Consider the following 13716-nt stretch of genomic DNA (forward strand, 5'->3'; position numbering starts at 1 on the left):
ATGGTTTAATCGAAAGCCCAAAATCTAGAAGATTCTTTGCACAGCAAGCTTTCACAATGACACAGAGAGCATCTTTTTATAGTGATAGAAATTGTTTGAACTTATACCTTATAAAATGTGGAAAATAGAGGGAAAGATCGAGATATTTATAGTCTAAAATGATTGATATCTTTAATTATTGAAAATAATTTTTCCTGGAAAAAAAAGAGGTCTATTGCCTTAAGTAAATATATATGAAGTGATGACTTAACTATCTTGATATACATATGACTACTTAATATCCTTTACATACATAGCAAAAAAATCTGAGAATAATGAATTCTGTTAACTTTATTTTTGTATCATAAAATATCTCATTTTTAAATTTTGAATCATTCAGAAAACAACAATGAAAATAAAACTGTATCCTTAAAAGAAATGCTGGCAAATTTTGTAACACATGATATAAAAATTAGCCTTCTCCTTTTACATGGAGTTGTGTTTTTTTTTCTCTCCAACGAGCATCTTTACTTAACCCTATTTTCTGTAACAAATTCATAGGTAAAGAAGAGAAACAAAATGAATTCTAAGATATAAATTTGATCTGTGTTACACAGGAAGAACAATATCATTCCAAGTTTATCCTCTTTACTGTTTCTCACCAAATATCAAACAACTTTTTGTTAAATTATGTTTTAAATACTGTGTAAGATCTTTTCTAAGTGGACACTGCCTGTCAATTATGGTATATATACTCTTCTTTATAGATATCACCTTATTCTAGATACAATTTATAACAATTTTCGTATTTAGCTTTAATTTATTATGTAACAAAATATAGCCAAATATTATCTCATGTATGAAAGTAACTTAGGTGACTTTTAAAACCCTGGTATTTTATTGTAAGCTAACAGGAAGTTCTGCTGCTATGTTATTTTCAAATCTGCTGACTTTGTTTCTCTAGAATCATCATCAAGACACTGAGTAACGTGTTATCAGCAGGTTTTCAGACAAAACAATTGCATGGTTATCTTGTTTTTCTCTATTTTTCTGAAAGGAAAAAAAAAAAAAAAAGAGTTTCCACCCAAACGAATTCACTCTTCTTTTTGGGTATGTCTTAACCTTGCCTGTTTCGCCTAGTAAATGAGGTAACTTAATTTGTTTTTATGGTGTTTCTCAAAACTAAAAGTTGGCTACAGCATAAATTCACAATCCACCTTGACTCCAGAGTAATCAAAACTGTGTGCCTTGAGAATCTAGGTCTCATTCTGGAGAGGGTCAGACTCACCTGCACTGTTCACTGGAACTCTGCCTCAGCAGAGGAGAACGCACACCCTGAGCCCTCCCATCCTGCAAATTCAGCTTTCTCTTTGTGCTTGAAGGTGGGTGGCTGAACGTGTGTGCCCGTCTTCGAAACTGCGGGGAGTCAGAATCCTCTTCGGGAAACGTTTGCCAAGCTGAGGACAGTGGGGATGCTGGCGGTGTCCCTGGTGGAGAATCCCCTGGTGAGTAGTCCTGAAACACAAGCAGAAGGGAGCTCTTTATTTCCCACGTGGGTCATGGCAGACCTGCCAAAACACAGAGCTCGAAAGTGACAGTGTGCCTCATCTTCCTCCTGAGTCATGACAAAACTGGTTTTTCTCCCCCTTTTACTCAATTGATGCCTTAGGCTAATCAGTATCACTACAACCCATTATCTTCTGATAAGCAGCTGTAATCAGTATCACCACAACCCACTTATCTTTGGATAAGCAGCTGTAAGACAGCATCCGTAAAGACGGGCCAGAAAGTGAGAGGGGTGACAAAAAAGTGAAAGCTATTCTCTCCCCTGACACTTTGCGATGAAATGCTAGAGCTACTGTACTTCTCTCACTGTTGCCAGAGAGATGAAAAAAAGATCATGACCAAAAGAGGGTGGAGTCTGTGTTTCCGTATCTCCTGGCTTCCGTGACATATCAATTGCATGCTTCCTGTACTGCCAAAACAGTATTACAATGCCTAAGTGTCCAAGTCTCATGGCAAAGCCTTCCGGAAAATAAAGTCTGTTAAGTATCTTCCCTCACTGTGGATGTTTCTATTCAATTACATGTTCCCTGAGGTAAATTTCTTTTAAAACACATGAAAAACAGGAAATGAATGAAAACTGAGCTATGCTGGAATGCATCTCGTATTGCATGGGTAGAAATCATAAATCTTTCAGTTTAGACAGGTATGCTGTTAAAACTTTCCAGAACAGGCACCACTGTAGAAATATTTAGCTTGATAAACATGGGTTAGTGAAAATAGACTCATAGCTGGACTAAGTCCCCACTTCCATCAACAGAAAGTTTAACAGAAATATTTTAATATATTTCCATTTTAAAAAATAGGCTGCATGTGCCTCAGGTGACATACTGCACGGCATAGGAAACAGGAAACCCAACCTACTGAGAGTTGTCAATGAGATAAAGAAGATTCCAGTGTTGCAGCTAAAATGATTTTAAAAAAATGAGGGAGGAAAATATCATGGGAAGGGAACAAATAAAATCACTGTACAAATATATAATTAGTAACATATGGCTCATTTTTTATAAGGCATTGGATCAATAGTTGCTCAAATACTGTTGTCCAAAGCATACTATCTCCAAACAATAAAAAGCCTAACAGAGCACAGTTAGCCTGTAAGGGAATAAGGAGTTACATGCTAATGCCTAGAATCTTATTGAAAATAATAAAGTCTCAAATATTTATTTTTTAAAAAGCTATAAAGCATTCATAATAAAAAATGGAGCATGCATATTACCACAATGGTGCTGACTTTGTTAAGTTGCAATTAGTATAAACAAGCTCTAGTTAGATACCTTCTCTGAAGCAAGACTGTTGGACCGTTCAAAACTGTCCACACTTCCCAGCCGACCTCTCATTCTGTTAGCTCCCTGAGTGAAAAGAATAAAATTAAGTGCTTCGTGTGATTTAAAATTTTACTTCAAAACTATAAAAGGTAGTTGCAGGTGGTCTCTTAATGTTAGCATTAAATTGATCCTTTTGTGGTTCACTTGAATTTGTTGGCTTTATTAATAGTCATTACAGCACGGTAAAAAGAACTATTCCTGATCTATTTCCATTATTTCTAAATCAGCCCTTAGATAACTAGATACTCAGACCAAGCTTTTTGAAGTTAGTTTGGTTACAAGATTATACATTATTCATCCATAAATTCAGTGACGGCCCCATTAACTCTGTCTCAGATTCAAATATGGAAGATACAGCAAAACAAACCAAAAAAGCTATGCAGAAAATGACTTAATACATACAACCTAGATCAAAACATCATAATTCATGTTATAGGATTATAATAAACATCAGTTAAAAACCACATGGAAAAGAAAACTACATTCTAAAATTTATAGGTTTTGCATCATTATTATTCCATAATGCCAAACTATTTGAAGAAATCATTTAATTCTGGAAGACTAGATGTAAGTCTGCTTCAATATTGGTGAATTGGTTATCGATTTTTTTTCACATAGTCCTTTGGTGCGGATTTGATAAATGATCTCAGAAAGAGATCTAAGAGATCACCTAAGATCTAAGAGACCTAAGAACCTAAGAGACCGTTCTGTCTGTTCCCCCCTCACTTTAAATAGGAAGAAACTGAGGCCAACTATAGAAGGAAAGAGGATACAAGTCAGGTTGGGAACCTCATCATCTACAAGGTCTTAAAAGACAAAACACAGACTGAGGAGTTCCACACAACTCTAGAGCATGTGGCGAAGTTCTAAAAAAGAATGTGTGGAAACACCAGTCAGATCCATGTGACAGTGACCCTGTGAAATTTTTTAACAATGTATAACATTTGCATAGTACTTTCCAGGCTTCCACTCTGTCTGCAAACATTCTTAGGTTTATTTGGGGGTCGGGGATAAGACGGGGTTGCATTTCATTTTAATTTTTAATCAAAGTAATACCAGCACAAAGTTTCAAAAGTGAAACTGTGCTATCAAGTTTATAATGAAAAGTGGTGGTCATCAACCTGCTCTCTTGCACTCTGAATCCCACTCCCCAAAAGCAAACCTTGAAATTATTTATATTGATATTTCTGGTACTCAGCTTATCCTACCGTTCCTTAAGCTTTCCATTTTAGAAACTATTTATTGACTTCCTAACTCTGGAAGATGAAATTTAATATTCTTACTTCATTATATACCCAGTTCCACCACACACACACACCTTTCTTCCCCTCTTCCTTCAATATAGTTACATCATGAATTTTGGTTAAATCAGTACTTTGTTCTTAGATTATTAGGACTGTAAGTATTGTTTGCAGCTGAGCTACATATTTTACTATGATTATGTCTGATTATACCTCATATCTTGTACATTTTGTTTTTCATGGAGTTAGTGACTACTTGAGCAAACACGAATATATTACAAAACTCTCCTACAGTTCACAATATGGTCAAACATCACCACATAAACCATCAATTACCCTCCCCTCCCCCCTCCTCTCCTCTCTTCTCTCCTCTCTCTCTTTCTCTCTTTCTCTCTCCCCTTTCCTTTTTTTTTTTTTTTTAAGCTACCATTATGGAGACCTCTGTGTTTCTGCCCCAATTTAGACGTGTTACAATGTAGGCTTGCTCTACAAAGCTTCCCAGGATCCTTTTCCTTCACTATCAACCTAGAAATTTCCTTTGATCCTCTCCTCTGTTGGAATTCTGCTTCCTTGGTCCCATGTCTTCTCCTTTTTTAGTTGAATTCCTCATTTGGGTGAGGCACATTCTCCAGGTGCTTTCTGAGAAAGAGAGAGTGGGAACTAAATTTTTTAAAACATGTACATATCCATAAACGTCATCAGTCTATGCTTGTATTTCACTAATAGTTTGGCTGGATATCATATATTGTAGTAGTTAGAAATTTTGCTTCCAAATATCTTAGCATTGTTCAAATGTCCTTTGGTTCAGAAGTCTAAAGCCATTGTGATTCTAGAGCCTGTGTGTCTGACCTGCTATTTCTCTTTGGAACAGAATCTAAGTTTGCCCTTTGGCATTGTGAAATTTCACAACGATGTGCCTTAGCATGACTTTTACACAGTCGCTCTGTTGTGCACTTTCTGAGTTCACTAAATCTGGAAACTCATGCTCTTTAGCTCTGAGAAATTTTTTAAATTATTTCTTTAAAAATTTCCTTGCATGCCTTTTTTTCTTACTGGAACTCCTACTGTTTGGTTCTGGACTGATCCTTTAACTTTTTACCTTGTTCTCCTATTTTCCATTTCTTTGAATTTTGCTCCATTTTCTGAAAGGCTTTTTTCAACTCCAGTTTCCTAGCCTTCTCTTGAATTTTTCTTTTTACATCTACTATCAGAAAGTTTAAACAGTTCTTTCTTCTTTTCAGATGACTATGTTTTATTTATGACATCCTATCTTGTTTCGTAAAGCAATATTTATTCTTATCTGCATATATTACAGCTTTATCTCCAATGGCTCACTATATAATAACTAAAACAATAATAAAATTAATAGCTGCACCTAATATTGTTGAATGCTTAGCATGTGCCATATACTATGTTAAGCATTTTACACTGCATTAGCTCACTTAATCCTCATACCAGTTGTGAGGTAAGTATGGTTATTTAGCCCGTCTTCACAGATACAGAGACTGAAGTTCTGATAGAGTACACTGCCCAAGTTTACACAGCTAGTTAAAAGAAAGGGCAGCAATTTCGACACAGGAAGCACAATTTTAAAGTGCAGCTCCTGAGCTGTTACCACTACATCCCTAAACTAAAGCTCTGTGAAAAAGAGAATTACAAATAAAGCTAATTAGCCTACACAGGTTACATGGAATTTTGTAAATGTCCTAGAACCTCATCAAATTCTTTTCAGTTCTTCAGTTCTATGTTATAACTGGCATCCTTCCAATAATAAAAACTCTATTTGTGGCTAACAAATTATTGGGTTAGTGTGTGTAGCCAAGATGAAAATATAGTAAAGATGAGATTGTTTTCTGTTATTTCTAGCGCTACTTACATGCCCACCTGCCTGGTTACCTCAGACAGGTTATTTGGTCATAACAGACAAAGTAGTCAGATGGGTATCAAACCATTCCTATTATTAGAAAAACAACTGAAATCTCCTGTTTTACTCATAGTGGTGTTTCACCCACATAAGCTTTTTTTGTGCACAAAGAAAAACAAAGTTACTTTAAAATTATACTCTACCACTTCACACATTTCAACAAGTAAAGGCAATGGCTATTACTCTGAAGAAGGTAGAAAATGAGTACTATTTCCAAAATAACTTGCACTTTATATTAGTAAATAGTGGCTTGGCACGGTGGCTCATGCCTGTAATCCTAGCACTTTAGGAAGCTGAGATGGGAGGATTGCTTGACCCCAGGAGTTCGAGATCAGCCTGGGCAACATGGTAAGACCCTGTTTGTACAAAAAAATAAAAATAAAATTAACCAGGCTTGGTGGTATGTGCCCGTGGTCCTAGCTACTTGGGAGGCTGAGGCGGGAAGATTGTTTGAGCCCAGGAGTTCGAGGCTGCAGTGAGCTATGATCACACCACTGCAGTCCAGCCTGGGTGACAGAGCAAGACTCTATCTCAAAAAAATAAAATAAAATTTATATTAGTAAATATTTCTGTTTTGGAAAACAACTGAAAAAAAAAAAGCAACAGATAGCCATTACATGATTCTGATTTTCACCTTTGAACAGACAGCCTTTCTGTTTTACTACATCGTGATTTGCTAATTCACGTGTCAGGCCCTTTCCCTTGGACTCGCTTTTTAGTGGTTAATGAGCTGAGCTTCTTGGCATTTAAAAAATGGATCCTATTTCATAAACAACTATAGTTAGCTAAATAAAATATTTTGACGTTTAAAAATGGCAGCAATTATGAGCTAAACTCCGAAACTGGAGTGTGAATTTTCTACTATACAACTCAGCAGGAAAAAAAAAGACAAGTTTTAGAAGTACACAAAACCCCTTTTGCTATGTAACCTTTAACACAACATGGGGAGCTGCCAACCTGCCCAAAAAGTGCATTCTGTTGCACACGGTACAAGCAAGACCTTGTTAGGTCACAAAATTTATGTCATTTGGCATCACTCTGGGAAACAAAAGCTACAGTATCCACCTTGATCAAAACAGATTGGCTGTGCCCTTGCTGAAAATGTCATTACAGCAATTGAAGGCATGCAAAAAAGACTTCAAAGTTGGCACTGCAAGTATTATGCAGGATGCCAAGGTACTAAATGGAGATAAAGTAACACCCTAAATACCCTTTGCCATTTTGTAAATGACAGAGGTTTTGAGCTTACCACTGAATATACCACCTCCTATCTATGATGTGATATTTCCCTAACATAATAACATTTAATCCTCACAATTACTACGTGAGGCAAGTGGGTATTAATATGTCCATTTCACGAATGAGAAAACTATGGCTTAGAAAAGGCAAATAATTCATCCCCAGGGCCAGGGATTGCATTCAGGTACCCTGACACCTACTTAAATGGTCTTTTCTGCTAAAATTTTCACTAAACACTGTGTTCAATTCAGGTAGCTGATGCTGTTTCTGATGCTGGTGCTTTAAGAATTACACGTGCCTTAAGTAAGTGTAATTGCATCAGCCTCACCTGGAGGGCTTGTTGAAACCCAAATTACTGGACCCCACCCCCAGAGTTTCTGATTAAGTAGGTCTGGGGTAAGGACCAGGATTTTACTAATTTATAAATTTTGAAGGAAAAAGGCGTATTTTATGAAATTTGCGTTGGCATACTTCTGACAAATCTCCTAGATGCTCTTTTCTGAGATTCGGTTTTCCACTGATAAAATAATGGCATTCACAATTGATCATGCTTGCTGCAGGGCTTCTGTTAAAGTTAGAAGGATCTCTATCATTAAGAGAAATAACTAGAAAAGTATTTTGAGCCATAACAAAGAAACGAAACTAGGAACACCGGATATCAGAAGTTACTGTGTCCTAATGCTCTGTTGCACAAGCATGGAAAAAATCAAAATGTATCCAACTATTTAACTAAACATATTCTTATAATGCTAGTAAGGTTAAACAGGTAGAAATAATGTTTTTAAAAACAATACGCATTTGCAAATAGAGTTCAATGGTTAATTCAAAGTTCCTCTCAACGTCTAAGAATTTTTATCACTCATTTGCCTCTTAAAAGGCACTGAGAGATCACACTTATACACTGAAGGTGAAATTTTTCTTTGTGTATTAACATAAAGGCCAAGAGACTTTAAAAAGTCATCAAGGGTTCATTTTGAAACTTTGTTCATAAGAGTTAAAACACCTACCAGCCAACCAGTCTTACTACTTGGTTTTCACAGGCAGTGTGCAGGGTGCAGAAAAGAGCCCTTATTGATGATCGTACAATGGCAGTACTTCTGATCCATTAATAACCTGAGCTATTTATTAACACACGAAAACAGCAAGCAGAAAAAATAAATTTTAAAAAAACACCCTGGGTGGGCTTTGTGAGGTATGTGTGATACGCAGGTTTAAAACGATCACTTTGTTTCTCTTTTTTCATTTTGAAGCCATCTCAAACGCAGAGGCAAGTTATAACTATAGTACAAAATTTTTTCTCCCCCACAACCATTTTCACGTAAGTTGCCAATATAAAGCTCCACCACCCTGAAATACTTTACTGTGTATTTTATATAAAAAAGGACATTCTCCAATATAACTAAAATACAACTTTCAAAACCAGGATACTGATACTGATACGGTAATACTATTGAATCTTCAGACTTCACTCCAATTGCATTGGTTGTCCCAATAATGGCTTTTAGGGCAAAATGATCCGATTCACAATCTCCCATTCCACTTAGTTTTTGTGTTTCTTTAGGGTCCTTCAGTCTGGAGTTATTCCTCAACCTGTTTTTGACTTCCTTGAAGATAACTGGCTTGTTATTTTGTAGACTCCACCTCAATTTGGGTTTGTTGACATTTCCCCTTGATTAGATTCAGGCACTGCCTACTTGACAGGAATACCACAGAAGCAGTTCTATTTCTTTATATCAGGTGACACAGGGCTGCAATTTGTCCCACTGCTGATGATGTTCAATTTGATCACTTGGTGGTGCCTGCCAGCCTTCTCCATTGTAATTGTCCCATTAGTAATTAATAAATATTAATTACATACAGCAAATATCTTCTTTATGATCAAACTTTCAATATATTCATTTATTTTTGGTATCAGAAATAGTTGCCTATTTTATGCAACAGGTTAGATTATCTGTTGCTATCATTTATGTCAATGCTCATATTGTCTCAGTGGGAGAGCCCTTTCAAGGTTTTTATGTCTTTATGACACATCACCATTTTTCTTCAAATATTTTCCTACTATCTAGAACACCAAGATGTTCTGGGCTCATCTTATACTTTTCCTGCAGTACTGAAATTAGCCATGTTTCTCAGAATCTTGGTTCTGTCTAGTAGGAACATATACATATATACTTATGTTTATATTTACATTTTTTGTTTACATATATTTCTATATGATTGTATATATATGTCTATATTTACGTATATATAAAAATCATGATTTTATATTGATACCTCCAAGTTTTATTTTTGTAATTTTTTTATTTCCATAGGTTATTGGAGAACAGGTGGTTTTTTTGTTTGTTTGTTTGTTTTTTTAGACAGGGTCTCACTCTGTCTCCCAGGCTGGAGTGCAGTGGCATGATCTCAGCTCACTGCAACCCCTGCCTCCTGGGTTCAAGTGATTCTCGTGCCTCAGCCTCCTGATTAGCTGGGATTATAGGCACGCAACACCACGCCCGGCTCATTTTTTTGTATTTTTAGTAGAGACGGGGTTTTACCATGTTGGCCAGGCAGGAACAGGTGTTATTTGGTTACATGAGTAAGTTCTGTAGCGTGATACCTCCAAGTTGAATCCAACACAGGGTTCATTCTAATTTCTACCCTTTTCATATTAGTAATTTCTTCCTCCCTGGATCCCACTATCCTTAAGACATTTACTTACTTCATCAGTCCCTGTGTGTATATAACCCATCTCCACAATGGCCACTGCACAGACACTGTCCTCATCCCACCCAGGCTGCGCCACTCCATGCTGGGGCTGCCACAACACATGCACATCCTCAGCCTGCTGAGGCACCCATCCCTGTGAATGCTCGCTCCCCTCCACTGTGGCTCTGACACCTGCACTGGGCCTTCCCTCTGCCAGTATGCTGCCTCCTACAACCTCCCAAACCAGGTTCCCCTTCTCTGCAGATTCCCTCCTCACTGCAAGAGGCTCCCACACCCTGCATCGGGCCATCCCCACATTCCACACCCCATATGGACAGTCTCCCTGCTCTGAGCCACAGTGGGTCACCCATGCCACAGCCCAGAACACCCACATAGCTTGACCTCAACTAATAGCTCTAAGGCAGAATCGTTCAGGAAGAGGAAAATGAAGGGGAACCATTTTGCTTATTTTAAAATGGAATGTATACACTTACTAAATGAAATATATAAATTTCCATTAATTTATACTTTTTTCAGCACTTCCTCTAAGTTCCTAAGAATCGGTGATATGGTTTGGATCTGTGTCCCTGCCCAAATCTCATGTCAGACTGTAATTTCCAGTGTTGGAGGTCGGCCTGGTGGGAGGTGACTGGATCACGGGGATGGATTTCTTAGGAATGGTTTAGCATCATCCCCTTGGTGCTGTTCTCATGATAGTGAGTTTTCATGAGATCTGGTTGTTTAAAAGTATGCAGCACCTCCTCATTCTCTCTCTCGTTCCTGCTCCCATCATGTGAGATGTCTCACTCCCCCTTTGCCTTCCGCCATGATTGGAAGCTTCCTGAGGCCTCTCCAGAAGCAGAAGCCGCTATGCTTCCTGTATAACCTGCAGAACCAGGAGTCAATGAAACCTCTTTTCTTTACAAATTACCCAGTTTCGGGTATTTCTTTATAGCAATGCGAAAATGAAATAATACAACGGGCAAAAGAAGAATTTCTTTATAACTTTCTATGGGAAATGATTTTTAAAGTTCTTATAGTATTGAGCATCAATATTCTATTTCTCCTTTTCTATACATACATATTTCTCCTACTAAATCTCTATTGCTCAAATTCAAATAAAGGCCCCAGAATAAATCTCGATCTGAGAAGGAAACTTATTTTGAAAGATCATTTTGAACCAAGCGCGGTGGCTCATGCCTGTAATCCCAGCACTTTGGGAGGCCAAGGTGTGTAGATCACAAGGTCAAGAGATCGAGACCATCCTGGCCCACATGGTGAAACCCTGTCTCTACGAAAAATACAAAAATTAGCCGGGTGTGGTGGTGCGCACCTGTAGTCCCAGCTACTCAGGAGGCTGAGGCAGAAGAATCACTTAAACCCGAGAGACAGAGATTGCAGTGAGCTGAGATCGCACCACTGCACTCCAGCATGGTGACAGAGCAAGACTCTGTCTCAAAGAAAAAAAAAAAAGAAAGATCATTTTGAGCTGGGCATGGATGGTGGCTCACACCTGTAATGCCAGCACTTTGGGAGGCCAAGGCAGGTGGATCACTTGAGGTCAGGAGTTTGAGAACAGCCTGACCAACATGGTGAAAACCCGTCTCTACTAAAAATACAAAAATTAGCCAGACATGGTGATGTACACCTGTAATCTCTGCTACTCGAGAGTCTGAGGCAGGAAATCTCCGCTACTCAAGAGGCTGAGGCAGGAGAATCGTTTGAACGCAGGATGCAGAGGTTGCAGTGAGCTGAGATCTCACCACTGCACTCCAATCTGGGTGACAAGAGTGAAACTCCATCTCAAAAAACCAAAAAAAAAAAAAAAAAAAAGAAAAAAGATCATTTTGTTAACTAATTTTTAAAAGTTATCTTAGGTTTTTTTGTTTTTGTTTTTGTTTTTGTTTTTTTAAGGAAATCTGTGAGCCTGTTGAGACTGAAGCTAAACTGTTAGAAAACACAGATATGCACACTTGAAAGACCATTGGTGCAATCTTACCCTTGAGAAGATATTTTCCAGGGAGCTAGTTAAGGATCTCTTAGCTTTATTTTTCAGAATGTCAAGTTTGAACCTTCCACTGCTTGTTGCATTTTCTGGGATTGTACTATTTGAAATAGTCTAAAAAAAGAAAAACAGATACATTTTAGTTTGGAAATATTCAAGGTTAAATGAAACTTTAATTATAGGCTTAAGACTAAGCTATTAAAAAACACAAGAATTCTTCAGCAGCTCTATTAGTAAGTAATAATTAGGTCTCACACTGTGAACACAATGATTATAAGGAAAGGGGTTTAATTTTTCATATTGTATATAATAAAAAGACAGATGTAAAATATTTCCTTCATGCCTTTCCTTTCCATGAATACACTCCTACTGCATTTAGCAAAAATTATACTTGAGATGTCAATTTTTACTGCTGCTACTCTGATTAACATCTATAACCATCCCTTTCCAAGATGGATATTTTATATCCAAATTACCAAGGAAAACACAGAACACAAGTTCCAAAGAACAAAGCATTTTCCAAACAAAACTGGATTCTGGTAATGCCTCTGTTATAATTCCATTTTCATTTGTGAGTGGGTCATTTATGTCTTAGATCACAAGTATAGAACCAAACTGGGTGAGAATCTATGATGTGTCCACTATATTAGGTTCTCTATGTATTTTATCCATTGAAGTAAGCAGCTACTGTTTATATCACATGGTCCTTAGTAGCAAATAACTTTCAAGCGAGAAATCTTATGATTTGCTTGGGGAGGGAACAGCAACACAAAGCACGTATAAGTATCAAATACGAAAGCACGAAGATTGGCTGTGGGTCTAAACAGGAAGAAAAGAATACACACGATTCAGACAGGCAGGAAGAAAGGGATGAAGACTTCCCCAGAACTGGGGATAGTTGTTGGCAAAATCCTAAAGGGTGGATTGCTTAAGGGAGAGAAAATCAGTGCATGTATTTAGTTAAAATATTACTTGCCATTACTTTTAATGGCAAAAACTGCAATTACTTCTGCACCTGCCTAATAGAAGGGAGCAGCAGAAGGTAACATGAGAAAGTCAGGCTGAAAAGTAAAACCTTGAATGTTCTTAAGTGCCAGATGAATAGGAAGATTAGTAATCCAAATTTATAAGCTGAGGGAAATCCCTGTGAATGTAACGTTTTAGGGACAGTTATCAAAAAGAAGTGTTCAAAAACACATCTAAAAGACAGGAATATCAGACTGAAACATCAAACTGAACTCGAGGCTTCCGCACAGTCTATGTAGGAGGAAATATGGGCCTACACTAGCACCAGCTCCATCAAATCAGTTAAGAAGTTACAGATGCAAGAAAGGCCCCACCAAGAAAGGAAAGGAGAGGAGAAAAAACAATGGGTATAGATGTGGGCTGGACGGGGCTCAGGGTGTGTATAAAGCACTCGGATCACTCATTATTCTAAGGCTTCCAGATAAACAAATGTGACAAAAATAGAAAAACTGTATGGGCACTTAGCAAATATCTGACACATAGTAACTGCTCAGTAAACATCAGTTGAATAAATGGAAGGAAATGAAGGAAAGGAGAGCATAATGGAGGCAGAAACTTAGCTGTGAGCAAGAAAACATTAAAATATTGTTAAAATCTCCTCCTATATGATCATTTCTTTGTGATTTCTCCATCACAAAGAAATGCACATCTCGTGTACATCCTCCTTTAACTTCAGGTCCACAGCAAAGCTCATGTCTTCCATATTTATACTTAAATTCC

At 37.5% G+C, this 13716-nt stretch overlaps 1 protein-coding gene across 2 annotated transcripts in view; it reads right to left on the reverse strand.

Moving 5' to 3' along the window:
• The window catches only part of TBC1D4 (TBC1 domain family member 4), a 198637-nt gene that overhangs the window by 40355 nt on the left and 144566 nt on the right, over positions 1-13716 (reverse strand). For both annotated transcript variants that reach the window (XM_032151019.2, XM_032151022.2), the window contains exons 8-10: positions 11965-12084; positions 2820-2894; positions 1268-1494 (exon numbers count right to left, since the gene is read on the reverse strand). In XM_032151019.2, the coding sequence (XP_032006910.1) occupies positions 1268-1494; positions 2820-2894; positions 11965-12084 (422 nt within the window). The remainder of the gene's footprint in view (positions 1-1267; positions 1495-2819; positions 2895-11964; positions 12085-13716) is intronic.

This window comes from Hylobates moloch, unplaced genomic scaffold (genome assembly GCF_009828535.3).
Source record: "Hylobates moloch isolate HMO894 unplaced genomic scaffold, HMol_V3 SCAFFOLD_4, whole genome shotgun sequence".
Classification (NCBI taxonomy): domain Eukaryota; kingdom Metazoa; phylum Chordata; class Mammalia; order Primates; family Hylobatidae; genus Hylobates; species Hylobates moloch.